The sequence below is a fragment of the Agelaius tricolor genome, unplaced genomic scaffold, assembly GCF_023055355.1.
Source record: "Agelaius tricolor isolate 1412-34295 unplaced genomic scaffold, bAgeTri1.0.p SCAF_33, whole genome shotgun sequence".
Lineage (NCBI taxonomy): Eukaryota > Metazoa > Chordata > Aves > Passeriformes > Icteridae > Agelaius > Agelaius tricolor.
Window position 1 is genome coordinate 1,848,175 of NW_027269293.1, and position 19,313 is coordinate 1,867,487.

General features: G+C 39.9%; 1 protein-coding gene across 6 annotated transcripts in view; it reads right to left on the reverse strand.

The window, feature by feature from the left end:
* Positions 1-18,291, reverse strand: part of EPS15L1 (epidermal growth factor receptor pathway substrate 15 like 1) — a 46,942-nt gene extending 28,651 nt beyond the window's left edge. For 3 of the 6 annotated variants that reach the window (XM_071451845.1, XM_071451849.1, XM_071451848.1), the window contains exons 1-20: positions 18,169-18,291; positions 13,874-13,915; positions 13,570-13,659; positions 13,282-13,329; positions 12,541-12,636; positions 11,837-11,899; positions 10,896-11,021; positions 9,444-9,503; positions 8,873-9,109; positions 8,170-8,327; positions 7,570-7,726; positions 6,777-6,839; positions 5,629-5,714; positions 5,200-5,272; positions 4,543-4,704; positions 3,555-3,752; positions 3,134-3,298; positions 1,116-1,242; positions 956-1,006; positions 444-580 (exon numbers count right to left, since the gene is read on the reverse strand). In XM_071451845.1, the coding sequence (XP_071307946.1) occupies positions 444-580; positions 956-1,006; positions 1,116-1,242; positions 3,134-3,298; positions 3,555-3,752; positions 4,543-4,704; positions 5,200-5,272; positions 5,629-5,714; positions 6,777-6,839; positions 7,570-7,726; positions 8,170-8,327; positions 8,873-9,109; positions 9,444-9,503; positions 10,896-11,021; positions 11,837-11,899; positions 12,541-12,636; positions 13,282-13,329; positions 13,570-13,659; positions 13,874-13,915; positions 18,169-18,198 (2,169 nt within the window). In that variant the 5' untranslated portion in view covers positions 18,199-18,291. Of the gene's footprint in view, positions 1-443; positions 581-955; positions 1,007-1,115; positions 1,243-3,133; positions 3,299-3,554; positions 3,753-4,542; positions 4,705-5,199; positions 5,273-5,628; positions 5,715-6,776; positions 6,840-7,569; positions 7,727-8,169; positions 8,328-8,872; positions 9,110-9,443; positions 9,504-10,895; positions 11,022-11,836; positions 11,900-12,540; positions 12,637-13,281; positions 13,330-13,569; positions 13,660-13,873; positions 13,916-18,168 lie in introns of those variants that run through there. The other 3 variants (XM_071451846.1, XM_071451847.1, XM_071451850.1) reach the window with 3 other exon arrangements.
* Positions 18,292-19,313: the final 1,022 nt, after the last annotated feature.

Below are 19,313 nucleotides of genomic sequence, written 5' to 3' on the forward strand. Positions count from 1 at the left end.
CAAACAAGTACACACATCAGGACAGCTCAGAACTGCAACAATGGCTGTAACAAGTGTGCTCTGTGCAGTTCCTCCACTGAGGGCTCAGGGATTTTTTAGCCAGAGCAGCTCCTCCACCTCATTCACCACCATGAGTGCAGCAATCCATGGGATGGAGGGAATGCTGGGAATGGGTGGGTGCTGCTGCTTTGAAATTCCCAACAGAGAGGAAAAATATCCACCTAAAAGTGCCTTCATGGTGAATGTACCTCATCATCATGGAACCAGAGGGAACACTGCTGATTGCCTGAACAATCCATAGCTACATTTTAAGAATACAATTAATGATATTTCACCAGTTAGGAAAAAAAGTATTTTGTGTTATTTCACTCTTTTTAGCTGTCAGACAATAAGCCTGTCAATAGTAAAGAAATCTATTAAGTGTAGATTTAAAAATTACTGACCTTTGAGGGTAAAGTGGGGGTTTTTGTGAATGGATCTGAGGTAAATGGGTCACTCTTCACCTGTTTCTTGAAGAAATCCTCAGGGGCAGAGCTACGAAATGGGTCACTTTCCTTGAATGGATCTCCTCCAAAGGGATCTAGAAGGAGCATGAACAGGTAAATACAGTGTAGCACCAGTGTGTCTATAAAGAACATTTTATATTCGACCTCACACTCACTGATACAATTTTTCTTACACAAACACAATGTTTTGATAAATCTGATAGACTCCCAGAGACCTCTCTACAGAGGGTATTTACTGAGTTTGAACATGTCAGATGAAGCTTTCAGACTTAATAAAGAGTTACACACTTCTCATTAAACAAACTGATTCTGAATGCACACCCTGTTGGGTTTCCATGCTCCCACATGCAAACCAAAAATCTGTAGCCAGGGAAACCTTTGTGTTTCCTTTGTGTTTGGCTACAAATTGTTTATACCACACCTGTCCTGTCATTACAAAGGGCTGTTACCTGCTGGAGCAGGTGGCTGCTCTGCAAAAGGGTCGTGCTGGAATGGGTCACCTATGCAGAAGAGAAAAACAATTTGGTTTATCTACTATTTAGCAAGGGAAGTTTGTGAAAATATAATTTACTCAACAATTGATCTTCAAGGTCCTAGATAAGCACTTACTGCCTTTGAAGGGGTCTGCTCCCTTAAATGGGTCAGATTTGAAAGGATCTTCTGACTGGAATGGGTCTGTATGCAATTCTTGTGTATTATTGGTAAACATCAAGGCTTTATTCTTAAATGGATCATCCTAAAAATTAAGGAGAAACATCAAAACAGCTTGTCATGATAAAAATAAAGATGCCCAGTTACCCATTAAGCAGAAATTGCATGCTATCTTGGTTCCTGTTTAACAGTCTTTAAAATTACTTCCTAAAGAACTTTCTGAATATGTGACTTCTAAGTAATTACACAGCAGAAATGAATGTGTACCCCAAGGCTACACAGAACACCAAAAGATAACAGTACAAATAGCAATTAAATGTTAAACTGTTGCCCATATTAATATATTCAACTCTCAAATACTTTAATAACAAAAGCCAACCAATCCCAAACATCACACCATCAAAAAATTCTTCTCTGCCATGATAGCTCAGCTTCAGGTAAGACACTTATTTAAAAAGAAAGGATACAAAAACAATCTGTGGACTACAAATACAACAAATTACTACCAAGCAGTCAGATACTAGATTGCTTCTTGTTAACTCATCTTTGAGCTTAAAGCCCCAAATACTGATTTGCCATGACAAAGCACTTCATTCAGGAAGAGCCACCCCAGCATTTTGATGGCAAGAGCTTTCTCAGCAGGGGCCAAACCTACATTTGTCAAGTTGTAGAAAATACCCTGCATGAACAAGCAGCAAACTGAAGTTATGAAACCTCTTCATTCATCTGAATGCTAATCCCTGGCTTGGGTCTTGTTTGGAGGTCTCTGCTGAAAGCCCAAGTGCAGGCAGCACCTGCACAGCAGAATTCCAGGGACACTGGGGGCCATCCCAGCACAAGGAATATCCAGAAATAACAACCCACTTACACCCAACACCAGAAAGAGACAGGATTTCTTTTATCCCTTTACAAGATGCAAATGAAAACATCCTAATTGATACTTCTCAGAACAGCAGGAGGGAGGTGGGGAGAGAAGGAAGAGGAAGGAAGAATTGAGAAACAGGAAAGTGGCACAATGGTTTAAAAAAATTGCTATGAACATAGACTGGTATTTTCTGCCAGTAAGTGGCTCCTAGGTTTTGCAAGAAAACATCTGGAAGTTTTCACTGGAAATTAAATATATTTATGCAAGCCATGCAAGCACAGAAATGAAGCATTAAGGAGTTTTAAGACCTTTAGTACATGTTTCTCAATATACTGTTTTTATCTACACTGTTCTTCTTTTGAGCAGTTTGTCTTTACAGAGCAAGGGTAAAGTACTGCATAAAGGCAGCAATGGCTGGTAAATATTTACTAACACATTATATATTCAATTTCATAGTAAACCCACAGCAAATGCTGTGCTTACAACAGTTAAACCTGTTTCCATAATGAGGAAGGGCCACATAGATGTGCAAGCAAAATCAAGCAAGTATGCAACTCCTTTCTTGTCATATTTAAGGCAAAAAAGCTTAAAAAATAAAAGAAAATTCTTGTGTTTTAGAGGAATATTTAATACCCAAATTAACTTTACATACCCAAAAGAAATTGATTTGAAAAATGTTTAAGAACTTGAAAGATTTTATGATTGGGGAAAAAAAAATGCTGATTAAGTAAAAACATAATAAATGAGAAAGATGATGCTGAAATTATTTAAGCAAAAGAGAACCATCCTTTCAGAAAGGGAATATGAGATGTGTAATAAATACAGCTCAATGTAAAGCAGAAATCTGTAAAGCTTCCTTTGGAAATAAGAAGGAAATACATGAGAAAGGAAAATCTACAGCAAAAGAAGGTTTCACCTTGATAAACTGGAGACTAAAAAATGCAACACTAAACTGGAAATAAAGCCCCACCTCTGTCCTGAGATTGAACATGTGACAGGTTACAAATCCACAAGACCACGTGCCAAATACCAGCTAAACAATTCTTCAGATAAGGTGCAAGTCAGAAGCTTAATTAGTGTCAAATATACTAAATAACAGTGGGGTTTTTACCACAGCTCCATAACTGCTTCTTTCTGTCTGCCCAAGGCCTTCACTCATGTCTGCTAAATTTGTCAGACTCCCACCATGAATCCCATTGAGAGCTTCATTGTATTCTTCAATGCTCTTATTCATTTCCTGGTGGCTCTCTTGCAGCTGAGAGAGTTTACTTCTTGCCTGAGAGGGAGAAATGTTTTAGCATGTTACACACTTAAAAACACTGGCATTCTTACAGTCTCCTCAAACACTGGTGCCTGACAGCTGCATTTTATACCCAACAGAATTGAATGCTTCCTAACTCAAACCAGGAATTTCCCCACTAAACACCAGTCAAAAAGGTTCATTTCATGAACCAGGATTTTTTCCTCCTCTGAAAAAATAATTTTTCAACTCGTTTCAAGAAGCAAAAAATGGTATCAAGTACAGGGAATACCTGGTTTATTTCTTCCTGGGTTGATTTTAAGGATTTGATTATTGTTTCAAGCTGCACTTTTCCAGCCTGGATGCTCTGCTCCAGCTGAGTCTCTTCTTGCTGCAGGCGATTCAGTTCTGCTTTTGCTCTGTTAAGGTCATCTTCCTGTAATTTTAAATCTGATTCCTGAGACTGAATCTGCATTTTTAGTGATGAAATCTGAAAGAACACAGTAGAAAAATCAGAGTGAAATTTGGAATAAATGGGACTTATTAAATGGTGAATTTACAATAAGTAACAGAAAGTGGTACAGCAACCTATCAACTACTAAGGAAAATCTTTAGAACCTAATATGAAGAAATGCATGCTGCTTCTGCTGTTGCACAAAATCCTTGATAAAAGCACATTCAATAAAACCTAGAAATCCTATTTTAAATCAGAGAAATACCCCACTACTTATAAAGGTAATCAAAGGCTGTTTCCCAGATGTTCACCTTCAGAACCTGGCCCCATTCAAACATTTATCAAGCAGTTTAATGTTGATTTGAAGAGTTACAATTACAGAGCTGTTTATAACCTTCCTTACAGACTTTTCTTCTGTGACTTCCTTACACAGGAAGTTTCTACCTTAAGGTAAAATCCTCTTTTCACTGGCAATTGCATCCACCTGAAAACTCAATCCTGATGGCATTCAGGGTGACCAAAACCAGCACCACTGCCATGGACTGTCTCATGGGTTAGGACTACTGATTTGGCTCAATAAATGTTTCAGATATTCTCAGAACAACAATTCCTATGGAAAGGGACCCCTGGACATCATCAGGTTCAACCTTTCTTTTATGACCTTTAAGGAAGGTATTAAAGATGGCAAAATCCTTTCTTGGACCTTTGTATTTGTGTAAAAATTGCTATTTATGGTAAAAAAAAAGTTTCTTTATTAAATAAACAGAATTCCCCTCAACAGAAGATATTTTACTCTTGACCTGGTCCAAAATGAACATCCACTTACCACCTGTGTTTCTTCCTGGCATTTCTGCCTCACATCATTCAGCATATCTTTCAGTTTGGCTTTCTGCTGGTCCATCTCATCCAGGCGGTCTTGGGCATCTTGTTTTTGAGCCTCCAGCTCTTGCAAGTTACTTGTTTCCCTATCTAAATCATTTTGCAGCTCCTGAAGAAAATTCCACAACTTGTAACTCATATTTAGCTGAAGCATCAGCCACAGAGAAAGAACTTAACAAAATTCAGAATATTTTCTATATCATCTTGGCTACACCCTGCATTGGCCTGTTTGTATCTGCAGGAATTTGTGTGAGACATCAGGAAATAAATCACTGCTCACAAGAAGGAAAAGGGACTGTGACACAGAGCACACTGCACTGAGTTACCCTAATTATCAAAACCAAACTCTCCAAACATCGATTTCCTAAATGACATGTTAGTTAAACACTAACAAAAAAGACATTAAACTGCTCACATACACTATGCTTATATTGGCCAGCAGCAGATGAAAACACTTCTGATGGAGAACAGAAAAATAAATCTTTTTCTGCCAGGCAGAGGAAAATCCCAAGAAAGAAAGAATGATAGAACGACAGAAAAAATGCTAAATTGCTACATATGACTTAGATTAACATGAAAACTACTGATGATAAACAGTTTTTACCTGAACTTCATTGGTTTTCTGTCTGATTGATTCTTCCTTTTCCCTAATGTCCTGCTCCAGAGAGTATTTTTCTCTGTCAGATAAAGAAGAACATGTATTTGTGATTAATTAAATAACACAACACACATGGAAAAATCAATTAAATATTATTCTGGAAACACCATGCAGACAAAAATGCCAGCCTGTACTCTCATGTATTCTTTAAAGGAGAAAAGGTGCATAAGTATCAATTATTCTTTGAGAAATGCCTTCTGTGCCCATCATCAATCTTCTGAAGTCACCTGATAGATCTGTAGGGTACCACTAGGAAATCCATCACCAATTAAAGCAACAAATAATGACAAAATGACTAAGAGAAAATAAACTAAGTACTACAGACTGACTTAGGTGCTGTACACCAAGACATGGTTAACAGTCCACAACTATTACCTCTGCAGCTGTGCAATCTCTTGGCTGATATCATCCAGCTCCTTCACCCCTGTAAATTCTCCTGATCCAACAGAACTTGCACTGTCCTGTTAAGAATGAAACAATCTATTAAAATGTCAAGTAGTAACAGAAGCTTTTCCTTTAACAAAGGCGGGATACAAACTCCTCATTATTTGCATTTGCAAAATTCCATAAGAGACATCAAATTATTCTGCAACAAGCAAAGAACATGCCCCACAATTCTGCTCATGAGGTAGGAGAATTGTTGATAGGCCTGTTTAACAGACAGGACAGTTGAACACACAGCAATGAAAGGACAGGGACAAGGCCAACAAGGAAATTGCAGAATTGGTAGAATTCAAATTCAAAACCTAAAACTTAGTTCTGCTCTAGTCAATAGTAAGGTTTACATGGACTTAATGAAATCAGATTCTAAGTCCAGTCTTCTAGAGCCCTGTCACAAATTAATGGCAATTTCTGCAATTATACCACATTTCCTGTGGGTTGTTTCTGCATTCATTCAAGCAGAGATCAGGGAAGATACAGAGGGCATCCCCTGCCTTCTAGATAAGTTAAGAAAGGATGTCAGCATTATGTACCAAACTGGTTGTTGTTGTTATTATAAAAAGGATAAACAGCTCACCACAACTGAGCAAAAACTGCAGCACTGAGCTCACTGCTAGTCTGACAAACCAGGAGACCTACAATTTTTATATAGCATTTCACAAAGAAGAAAGCAGAGTTTGCCTGCTTCACTGACTTTGAGACTTCTGTGATAACCACAGAAAGCTTGGCTTTATTAAACATTAAAAAACAAACAAGAACCCAACCAACAAGCCAAGACCAGCAAGATGCATTCACTGGTCACAGCTGCAGAGAACCAGCCCAGGAGTAATTTCAACAGCACTGAGCTGCCTGTCCCAGAACTTCTGCCAGATCAATAAATCTCCAGTTATTGAAGGAACATCACCAGGCTGGCAGCCAGGGCTGGGCATTCCACATTGCTGTGACATTATCACCACACCAAGAGCAAGTGGCACAGAACTCAAGAGCAAAGACAGGCAAAGGTATAGAAATGAAAACTTGTTAGAAGTTACAAAAAGCAAACATTAGAAATGTGCATTCCTTTGGACACTGCAGTTACTCACACGCCGCATTTCTGTTAGTGCTGAGATCTCAGTTCCTACAGGGGTCAAGTAACCTGACAGAGTCTATAGGAAAAGGATATAGGAAAAACCTTAGGAGGACCATAGCAATAGCAGTAATTAAAATATATTTAGAGTTCCAAAGGTTTCTGGTTAGGGAAGGCAAATAAAAGTAAAGAAAAACACAGTATCATTTATGGAAAAGGTGAATGCAAGGACATGACAGAAGTATTTCCTCAGTTCAGTTGCAGAAGTGCACTGGCATGTTATCAAGGAAAGGAACAAAGCAGGGTCAGCAAAGGATCAGATGCTCAAGTAAAAGGGTATTAGCAGTGCTGGATACAGGACTGTGGACTGCTACAAAGGATGAATCCCAGAAACCAGGAACTCCTCATGTAGCCATTAAAAACTTTTATATTTCCATGGGAGTAATCTGGTGTGATCACAGTCAGGGACATGCTGCTCAACCAGCTTTTAATATTTGCTGTTACAAGTTCCCTGACTCAATCTTCTGTATGACAAAAGATTATCCTTTATGCTACATTTTTTCCAGCATTATTACTCCTTGGGTTATGGAAAATTTTACTGCATTTTTCTTTACTTACTGCCTTGGTTGTTAAAAAACTAGCTATATTTTCAAATGTTAAAAGAAATTTGTAAGAGGAGATAAGAAAAAATATTGGCAATTCTTTATCATAATACTAAAAAAAAAAAAAAACCCACAAAATTCATACTCAAAGCCCATTACTTTTAAAGCACATAAATTCAGTGTATCTACAACAAATTGCTGACTTACCTGGATGGGTGTGTTCCTGTCTGAGGGAGGGATCATATCTGGAGTTAACACTTGTGGAGGATCAATCCCTTTGCTGACTTTCTGCTGAATGAGATACATGGCGAGTGCAAACTGGTCTTTGCTGAGCTTTCCCATCTGTCTCGTGTCTGCCAAAGACCTGATGAAAAACAGATCAACCTTACAAACAAGAAAATCTTATTTCTGCTCTACTAAAAGGTCTGAAATACATATATACATGTAATTTCTTTTTGGTTCATCCTCATCAGAGCTTAACTTATTCTAGTCAGATTTCCATAAACAGAGCAGTATTTTATTACACATATTTAACTGAACAGAGAAGTGTTAGTCTGAGAAAATGTTTAGAGCACTAGAACTTCAAAAGACAATCACAATTCACAGACTGACCTATTGCCCCCCTCCCAGAGAAGCAAAGGGAGTATTTATTTCTCCCTTAATTTTCCATATAGTCCACATATTACAGTATGTGGACAAGTAAAAGAAGTTGGGGTTTTTTTGTTTATTTTCATGTTAGAATCACATTCTGAATCTGAGTTCCTAGATCAGCAAGCTACAGAAGCACAGCTAGCACAGGATTCTTACCATATATGTGCTAGGAGATTCTGAGATAGACCTGAATGCATAAAAATGTCCTTTACTTCTTGACCACTCACAAACCCATCCATGTCTGTGTCTGTTTTTAGGAAAATTTCATCGTATCGCACTTTTTCAGACACTGGTACCACCCAATTAACAGCTGGCTGCAAAACAAAGGTTGGCATTTCAAAAGAACAGAAATGGTTTCTATGAACACACTAAGTATAAATGACATTATCCAGAGCTGGGTGTGCTGAACATCTTGCATACTCCAGTCTGACTAGTAAACAAGTATTTTCATTGCATGTTTTAACTTCACACTTTTTATCTGAATAAAAACACTGATAAACAGCTATTCATCAGTTGAAAAGCATTCATTCTTTGGAAATACAGACCCAATTAGGCATATAAAGTCCTCACACTAATAGCAGGAGATTTAGAAGCAGATTAATGATTTCTTTGGTATTAAAGCAGATACACAAACAAAACCTTTCTACGGTTCCATTTTCTACATAAAGTGAAAATTCCCCCTAAGATTTTCTACCTTGTGGTCACCAATGTTCTTCCAAGCTTTACCATTCTCATTTCACCCTCTCCACCCAAATCACCCAAACACACACGAGGCAGAAATCAAAAAATGTATTTCTTTTTTCCTACAGCTTACAAATCCACAAATCTAGAAGAATAAGAAAGAAAGAAAGATGTGTACCTGTGCTGGTTTGATGCTGTGCTTGGGAGACAAGCTCCCTATGCTGTTCAGGCTGGTGCCACTGCCATGGGATGGGGTGGAACGGAGGCTGTCTTTGGGGGGAGGACTTGCAGGCAGAACAGGGACTGCACCAGGAAACACTGATGGCTTCTTTCTTTTAGAAGGTGGTATGAGAGAAGGGGGCAATTGTGAAGGAACTGACTCTTTCTCAAGAGCTCTATAAACCAAATGCATTGCCTGCAAAGGCAAAAAGGTCAGATAACATTCACAATTATTAGAAAAAGCAACAAGATCTTGCTGTGTCAGTCATTTATGTATTAGTAAAACAAAGACAGTAAGACTAGAAATGTAAACCAGAGCCATTCGTTTTGAATGTAATTCCAACAAGTTTAATCCTGACACAGGCAAGAGTCAGCAGGTGGACCTGAGGAAGGTCATGAAATAGCTCCATGTGAACAATTTAGATTAGAACAGTTGGCTGTAGCACAGAAAGCTGCAAAGCTCTTGAGAAAGAAATGAGCTATTTGTTTTGACAGATTAGACAGTGAATTGGGAATTTAAAGCAACCTACCACAGCAAATTCATCCTTGTCCAGGTGCCCATCTTTATCAATATCACTGAGATCCCAGACCTACAGCAATTAAGATTAAAAAATGATTTGCAGACCAAGTTACACTTTATGTATTCATTGTATTAACATGCCCCCTAAAGACTCCTCACAGATTTTGGTGAAGATCATATTAGTTACACCACCTATCTAAAAATTCTCTGATGAAACAGACTGGATTAGAGTTTTCTGGCCACATGAATCAACACTGGCTCTAACAAATTCTGGCTGCAACTCAGGCAGGTTTTTCATCATTCTATGATGCAACTACAGAATCATCAAGCTGAGTAAAAGCACTCAGAGGTGGCTTTCAGCACTGCCCAGAGGGTGTGGGCTAGCAGATCATTCCAGTTCCTAGCAAGAAAATTCAACGGAAAATTCAAGATATTTCTAATTCCTATTCCATTCCTAGATGATCAGGGTTTTCTACTAAAAACTAAAACCATGTGCAATTCCCTCTGCCCCCCTGAATTTCCTGTTGGAGAGAATTTAAGCATTTATCAATGCTTAATTTAGTTCATTAATAGGTGAGGCACAGCCAATGAAACTTGCAGAAGATTTAGAGAGACACAAAACTTTGTGAACTCCAGCACAGCCCTGTTTCATCATCAATATGACCTGGGGACAGTGGAGTCCACAAAAAGCCAAGACTTGAGGCTCAGTTGTGAGAACTCTGCTTTATCACTGGACCCTTGACACATTTAAGCTCCTTGATTGGACCTTTCTCCATTTCCTCAGTGCCTTATCTTGTCCACAGATTTTTCTGGAAGAGGCCAAAGTTTCCTGAATTTCTATTGTGACAATAACAAGATAAAATCCGAAGCCTTTCGAGACTTCTCAATACTCAAGTACAGAATTAAAACAAATCATACTTAGATTTTGTAGATAATACAGAGCAAGAGGCTCTTCTTCCTGAAGAGATAAAAGTATGTAATGCAGATAGAACTCTGACACAGAATGTACTCAAAAATATCAATAGGAAAGAAAAACCAACCTGGCAATTTGCACTATGAATAAAGGAGGATGTTTTAAGGGATTTTCCTGCACAAACAGAGGATGGATTTGATGGTATATCTAATAACTCATATTTGTAAAAATGACAAAACAGCAGAATCTAATGTCCTAACAGCTATTATGATTCAGGAAAGCTTTTTCTTGTTTTTAAACAACCAAAATCAAATTTCCACTTGTAAATGAATAGAGAGACAATGAAGCCAATCTACTCTAGGGTTGAAATTACTACTCTTACTCTTATTTCTAAGTGGAAGACTTCAGAGTCTTAATGTTCTTGCTTTATAGCATGCACATGATGCAAAATCTCAGCCAAAACCTGATCTCTGTTGATAAATTACATTTTTAACATTGCAATTATGAGAAGCTAAATAGAGACAAGCTACATCTAAACAACTTACTTACCCTTCCAAGGATATCAAGAGGTAGCTTTGAATTCATCAGTACTGGTTTTACTTTGTCTCCTGAAAGTAAACCATTTACTGGCAAAAGGCTTTCAAAAATACCATCAAACTTTGCTTTTTCTTCCACCTAGTTGGTAAGAAATAGTCTGAATAAGTAAAAAAGTGTGTCTGTGTGAGTAATGAAAATGAGATCTTGCAAGAAATTAAGACTGGTCAGTAATGTACTCATCTTAAATTTCCAAAATTCTTGCAAGTGCCACTGTATTGTATTTAAATGTAAACCCATAGAGAAAGCTTTGAAATTAGGCTCCTAAATTTAAAAGTTATGGCAGCTGGGAGATTTTACCATGCAGCAGACAAGGGGTGCTTCTGTTTTAAAGTAACTTTGATAAACTCTATAGAATTAAAACTTATTCCTCCCACTTTAAAGTACATATAACTACAAGGGTTTTTTTTATTAAATTCCAACATTTTGGAAATGTTTGGAGTTGAAAATTACCTAAATATAAATATCCCCACACATACATCAAAAATTATTTTTTCCAAATTATAGATATAGCTTGTATCATTGAATAGCAATTAGAAATTAGGAACTCAAGCTTTAAATTAACAGCTCAGACTGGATGTGGTGAAACACTTCACTGTTCCCAGTGGGGTTCCTTTATACAAACAAAGTGCCTAATTGTAGGATTCTGGAAGAAATCCAGGCAGAAGATTAAAATTCATTTTCTTAAAAACATCCCACCAGAGGTTGTCAAAGGGTTGTTTAATACTTATTGCATATCTAAAACTACACCTTGGTGTGCTCTGCTGTGCACAGAAAGGGAGGACTTCTGAAATGGGAAATACATTTGATATAAAACTCTCTCACTGAGAAAATTACACACAAGAAAAACATTTACTTCTAAAAAATGGATGGAATGTGTTTTCTTTTACACTTACCCTAACAGCCCAGTGGGTCTCTGTTGAGGGTGGTGTGATCAGTAAAGGACTGCTAGTGTCATGCTAAAAATGAGAAAATGGTTTATTTTTATATATATATATATTTTTATATATATACATTTATATAAATAGATAAATATACATACTTCTGTCTCTAGTACTTATTAATTGCACTGAGTTTGAGATGGTTATAGACATGAAGCTTAACTACACTGAGGAAAACAGGCTGCACATGTACCTAAACAGAAGTCACACTCATTTATAGCATTCCAGTACTTGGGTAAGGACATCCAGTAGATGCATTCAGTGTCCAAAGACAGAACCAACACAAGCCAAGGAGGTTCTGCAGCAGCCAGTGCAGGGCAAGGCTGCAGCAATGCCTTTTGCTACTCATTCCTGTTGAGCCAGCCCCAAAATAATCATTTTTTTGTTTCCTTTTTTATCATGAATTAAGAGTTTAGCCACACCAGCTTCCTGACCAAGCTGACCAGACTTAAACTCACCCTGTCTGACTCTTGCAGGCCAGGAAGGGGCTGGTTTCTTGTCACTCAGCATGACAGGACTGTGGCAGCCCTGGCTGCTGTGCCCTAAGGAAGTGTTTGACAGCAGCCTGAACCATGACATTTATAAAACACAAAATCATTGCAATGTTCCAACTGAATTCTCATACAACACAAACCTGCATTGAAGTGGACACTACTCACAAATTTAGGAGGGGGCAGAGTCAAATTCAGACTGCTCAGGTTGACATCGTGGCCGTTCTGTGCGCACGCGACGAGGCGCAAGGCGACGTAGAAACCCTGCAAGCAATTGGGCTGGCAATTAAAAACCAGCTGCAATCACAAAAAATAAATAATCCCCTTGCCATTTATACTAACACTGGGTATGTGCAACTCAGTAAAAAGAAAACCCCACATGTACAACCCCATAATGGCCCCTTTGCTTTTAAGGATGAGTCCAGAAAAGTTTTATAGTGACAGGAAGCAAAGAGGAGAAAACTGCAAGTTAGTTCTTCATAAAAACTCTCTCCTAATTAAAATACAACAGTTTTTCTTAAAAATTAGTAGTGTTTTGAAAGAGTTTGTTTGTAACTTATTTGGTATTCCAAGCCATTTTTAGTAAAAAAAGCTAAATTTTTTCATGCACAAAAATTTTCTAAAATCAAATCATAGTTTTCATTTGTGACTCAATGACTGTGTACCTACACATACACACACCAACTATTTACAAAACAAAAGAGATCCAGAAAATTAGAATCAAACTTCTCCTGCAGCCTCCCTGAGTAATACACTTGGATGTGAGCAGTGCTGGGGAAAAAACTCATTTTGTAAACAAAAACAACCCTGAAAAAGATGAAGGTAACTACTGATGGTACCAGGGCCTGATCAAAACAAGGCTAATCTGGGAAAGGTAATACAGGAAATCTACATGAACATTTCAATTACCTGTTTATCTAAGTATCCTTTACCCTCTGGGTCAGCCAAATCCCATATCTGTGGAGATAGAAAATAAAAGCTGCTGTGAATTTCAAAGAAAACTTGAGCTCAACAGTTCCTACTCTATGTCTTCTTAAAGTGTTCATGCAGCTTTCAAGGAATGACAAACAATGTTACTGAATTGTCGAGTTAACAACAAAAATGTTACACAAAAACCAAATTTTATTTTTAAATTTTTCCTTTCACTTAAAAGAAGTGTAAAGACAAGTACTGCATTATCCAATTCCTTCAACTTACTTTTCCAAGGATGATATCAGAGAGACCAGATTTTTTAAGAAACAGAGCAGCTTCACTTGCCCCAACTCTCCCTGTGTACGTTGGATCTACCTGAAGGAGAAAAATTAACATTTAATTGAAACATGGCTGTTGTGAAAGCAGATTTAAGAAATGCAATCTCGCCTCTAGGTCAAAAGGAGTTACAGGAACTGCATCAGCACTCAGAATTCACACAGTTTTAGCACTGCAATGGGGAAAAGAAAGAGAAGGAAATGTTGGGGAAGAAGAAACTGCACTTTGTTTTTACTTGTTTTTAAGAACATACCTGTTTGTAATATGTTTCATATATTGGATTCCCAGTAGAAAACTGAAACACAAGTAAGAAAACAGAATAAACAACAATCAGAACTGATAGGAAAAGAAACATCCAGCACTTTGTGTATTACTGCTATTAAGAACCTAAAATAGTGTGTTAATGTGCTGTGTTACAAACTGGACACTTGAAATTAAAGTGTGGATAACAGTGATCCACCAAGAGCACAGAGCACTGTCACCTCTTAGAACTTCTCATCATCAGGATTCCTGCCTCTCCTCACACTTCTACTTAGTGACACTACAAAGGGATAAGGTTTTGAAGAACAGCTTTGAATTATTTGCTGAAGTATTTCAGATCTCAGCTGAGAAGGACTCATAACAAAGGTCCAGCTTTCACCACAACGCTCACCTGACTACCAACTGCACCAAACACATCCTTGGAGAATGTTTTCAACAGAATTACACACACACACAGGGCCTGTGTTAACACATTTTCAAGACTAGGATCTTAAACTGTAACGGAGTAAACAAAAAACCAAAGCAAAGAAAAAAAGAGAAAAAAACAACAAAAAAAAACCCAAACCAAACAAAAAAAAAAAGGAAAAAACAAACAAAACAAAACAAAAAAAAACCCAAACCAAACAAACAAAAAAACCCCAACCCAAATATATGTGTGTATATATATATATATGTGTATATATATATATGTGTATGTGTATATATATATATGTGTGCATATATATATATGTGTGTGTGTATATATATATATATATATATATATAAAATGAATGGCAAATTAACAACTCTCACAATTCCCTGACAACACTTTTGGAGGATTTCAACTTGGTGTAACCACTGCATTACACAAAAGCTACAGACCCAAGGAAAGCCCAGCATTCCAAGCAAATGGCAGCTGGAATGCCAAAAGATGCAGAAAAAGCCCCAAAATCCTATTTTCTCACACGTCTCCTAGAGTTGCCATGGGATTTCTAACCCTGGGCAAGTCATCCCTCCACACTGTTCTACCCAGCCTCAATGCCAAGAGCAAAACCAATCTGGTCAAAACCAGGTCAGTCCTTAGAGCACTGAGAGGCCCTAAAAAGAAAGCACCAAAACAACTCAATAAAGATGTCAATGAGCAAAACACAGAGATGGCACAAATCCTGCTTGGGATAACCACTCCCCACCTCCAGGACAGCAGCCAGACACCTGAAAAGGAGCATTGCACACTAAGTGCCATCACTGCTGTGTCCCCTCCCAAATGTCACCTTCTTCCTTGTTCTCCTCATGGATTTCCACATGTTCTGCTTACTCTGAGAGGAAGGAAGGCAGGAACATGATGAAAGAAAAGACCAATGAAGAACTTGAAAATTTGATTTTACACCAAGAGAACCTTCTTGTGAGTTTACAATAAACATGCTAAATCTTCATTTAAGGAGCTATCCACGACAGCTGAGCAGAGCACAAGCAAACACTGACTCTCTAAAGATTACAGCTCTATTTGAATAGAAAAATCCTGCATTTTCAGAACAGTTTCCTAAGCATCTTAAACATACTTCACTTATATCCATCAACAAAATAAGCTGCTGCACTTTCCAGCATCAGCACCCTCTGGAAGCTCTCGCTCTCCCTGATGGCAGACAGGATTTCAGAAGGATGCTGCAAACATAACTCATAAATGGGACTGTTCTTTGTGCTGGCATGTAAACAACCAGCACTATAAGCATTGTGTTCCTGTCCAAGCAGGAAACACATCATTCAGAGAAAAGGTGGAAGTAGGAAATAGCCTGTTCCACTCTGAATAAAACCACGTTTTCAGCCAACTATCACCAACCTATGCACCTCTTGTTTGTCAGAAAGCTCAGACAAGAGAGTCAAGCACCAACCACAAGCTCCTCTAACTGATGCACTGAGTGACCTAGAGCATGCAGAGACTGCACTCAGACCAAGATTCAGAGCAAACTGCTCCAGCAGCAGGACTGAGTGATCTCATCTCATCAGCAGACACTCCTGGCACCCCCATTTGATACTGTCAGCCGTGGCATGGAGCTGACTTACCTGGCAGAGGTGGCAGGAAGCCAGGCTGATGTGCTTCAATGCTGTGAAATTTCTTCCACAGCAAATTATTCACCCAAGCACTGCTGAAAAGCACCTCAAGATCAATCCTCTACTTGCAGAATTTTACAAAGGTTCAGTCTTTCTGACCAATTTACCTAAATGACTGCATCTCTGTGATGAAGCAGACCGGACAAAACGGGTTCAAGTGATAAAAATAGCACAGCTCTCTATCTACCCACCACTACATGTGATGACATCACCATCATCCAAGAGGATTCTGTAATTTGGTGACATCTGCTCATGAAGGACCAACCCAGGACTGTCAACACTGGCAGGGACAAAAATTTTGAACCTGTTAGAGAGGTTCAGTTTGACTAAGAGTTTATCCACCCCGTGGTTCCTATGCCTGCTCTATACTCCCCAAAACATCACAATTAATTCTCTTTCCTGAAGTCATCTCCGGGTCACAAGGATCTCTGGATCACATTAATTATTTGAAATGAAGTATTATTATGATAATGATAAATGATTAAATTTAATTAATATTAATTAAAATATTTTAAGCTGCTTGAATTACCCATACTCTTTGCAGCTCTTAATCTGTTGGTATCAATAGTTTTATTTTACAGCTTTCTGAGTGGACAAGCCTCCATGTTACAACACACATACCCTGTCCTACTCTGTCTAATTCTATTTCTGGCATTTAATTAACACACATGTCCTTAGTAATCACAAAACTGAGGCTCTTAGAAGAGGAAGTTTATTACCTTAAAGGAAATTCTGTTTACAGCTAGATTACTCTTGACAGTTCAATTTACAAAAACAAGTTTTAGAACTACAATGCTTCCACTGAATTAGTTGGAAAATACTATATAAAAATAACTGATATGTTTACAGAATGTGGTCTTAGTCCCCCTAAACATAACATTTTCTATCAAAAGGAATACCATTGATGCCAGACTCAAAGATCAATGAGAATTTAAACTAGAGAAACTGGATTTCTAGAGTAAGCATTTGATAATTATTTGATTTTTACCAATGCATTATAGAATTTCACAACTACAAACCCTTTCACATCCAGAGTTTATCTGACTTACATATTTTGCACCACATTAACCACTTGACATTTTCTGACAACAGTTTGTGCGCACATGGATGTTTTCAGATGTTTCTGAATATGTTCACTTAATCAAACCAATGTTAATCAGAAGCTAACAGCAGTCCATGTTCTTAGTAAGACACGCAGGAAGTTATGTTACCCAAGCACCACATAACTCCACTGAGCGATACATTTTTAGAGTATCACAACCCAAAGATCATTATTAAAAGGAAATCGATCTATTTAAATAATCTGAACTACTAATTGGAGTCATTCAGAATGCCTGACTGGCCTAGGCACAGTATAGAAAATAGTTTTGGTTTCAAGACGTTGAAGGTAGCGGGGTGGTGTTGCTTTTCTTTTGCTTTAAAGCAAATAAGTACACTCTCTTGACATGGCTATGGAAAATAATAAACAGCGATCACACTGCTTAGGCTTGAATTATTTGGGTGAGAAATCAAATCAAAAAAACAAACTTGTAACAACAGAAATCAACCAAGGGATCCTAAGCATTCAAGCAGAGCTGGAAACAGCCTCTCCCAGGGCTCAGGACACGCGCCCCGTCCCCTGCCCTGCAGGAGCTTCTCCTCCTCCTGACAGGCGAGCACGTCCCGCTCATGGCTCAGCCCCTTGCCGGTGTCCCCGCTCCCCACGCACCTCCCCACACGGTCACGGCACCCCGTCACAACAGCTCAGCAGTTCCAGGCGGCATCACCGCCCGGTACGAACAGGAAAACGGGCTGACGTGCGGAGCACCAGCCCTGTCCCCTCCAAACCCCTGGCCCACGGTAATCCCGGCGGCTCGGCGTGGGGAAGCGCCAGGAGACCCTCAGCCCCTCCCCAGGGACGCAGCTCCGGGGCCTCCATGAGGGGAGGGCGGCGGCGCAGCTTGCGGCCCCCCCAGCAGCGCCCGCCGCGGTCCTGGGGCACGGCGGGGGCCGCTCGCCGCCCTTGCCCCGCCCGGGTCCCGCTCCTCGCCGCGCCCCGACCCTTATTCCCCGCGGGCCGAGCCCCTCCCGGCACGGGGCCTGTAACCCAGCGCCAATTCCAGCCCGGCTGCACCCGGCCACGATGCAGCCCCGCTGCCGCTCCCCGCGCCCGCCCGGCCGCCGGTGCGGAGGGCCGCGCGTCCCCGGCAGCCCCGGTACCTGCTGGCTGAGGGGGATGAGCGCCGCCATCTTCCTCCCGCTGGGTCGGGCCGCGGCCGGGGCGGAGCGAGGGGCGGGAGGCGGCGGCCGGGCCGGGCCGGGCGGGCCCGAGGAGGCGGTGGCGGCGGCTGAGGAGGTGCTCGAGACCCAGCGGCCGCGGCTTTATCGGGGCCCGGCAGGCGCTCCTCGGCGGCGGTTACTGCGGTCCACGGAGTCACCCAATCCTTTAGAACGGAAGAGACTTCCCAGGTCATTGAGCCCAGCCTTTGACAGATCACCGCCTTGTCCACTGTCGCTCCTTAAACACCTCCAGGGACAGGGACTTCGCCACCCTGCCCAGCTCCCTGGGCAGCCACATAACCCCAAAGCGAGCGAGGTTTGAATGGAGCTCAGTGGGCTGCGAGTCCCACGTCCCTGCTCCAGCAGGGCCATCCCAGAGCGCATGGCACAGGATTGTGTCCACACAGTTCTGGATTATCTCCAGTGAGGGATTGCAGTGTTCCAGTGCTCGGTCACCGTGCAGCAAAATTTTTCTCATATTCAGGTGGAATTTCTTGTCATCAGTTTCTGCCTGCTGCTTCTTGTCCCATTGCTGGGCTCCCTGGTCCATGCTCTGACCCTTCCCTGCAGACACTGACAGACAGAGTTCCTCTCTATAACATATATTTTAAATATCATCCCCCATTGCTCTGTCCCTTCCTGAGTCGTCTTTGCTTTCTAATTTTTTTCTTAAGCTATTGCTCAAAGTATTTTTCCTCCGTAGTCCTTCCTCCTGCTATTCCTCAGCCTATTTTACATTCATTTCCTTTTCAGGACCATGAGATTCTAATTTCATTTGTATGCACCAAAAGTTTCTCAATCAGATTAGACAAGAAATCTTTAAAATGGGGAAATAAAGAATGAAAACATCCATGGGAATTTCATGTTCATTTCTCCCCATGTTCTATCTCCAAAATCTTTTGCATAAACCTCAGCATCTGTTATTGAGAAATTGTAAAAAAATTGTGCGTTCCTCCTTCATTTTGGAAGGAAAACAGAAAAAAATATCCCAGGAAGTCTGTTTTCTTAAGAGGCCTTGGATTACCCATCCAATTTGGTTTCCATTTCCCCTAGGATGAACTGCATGTTTGGAATACAGTCAGGCA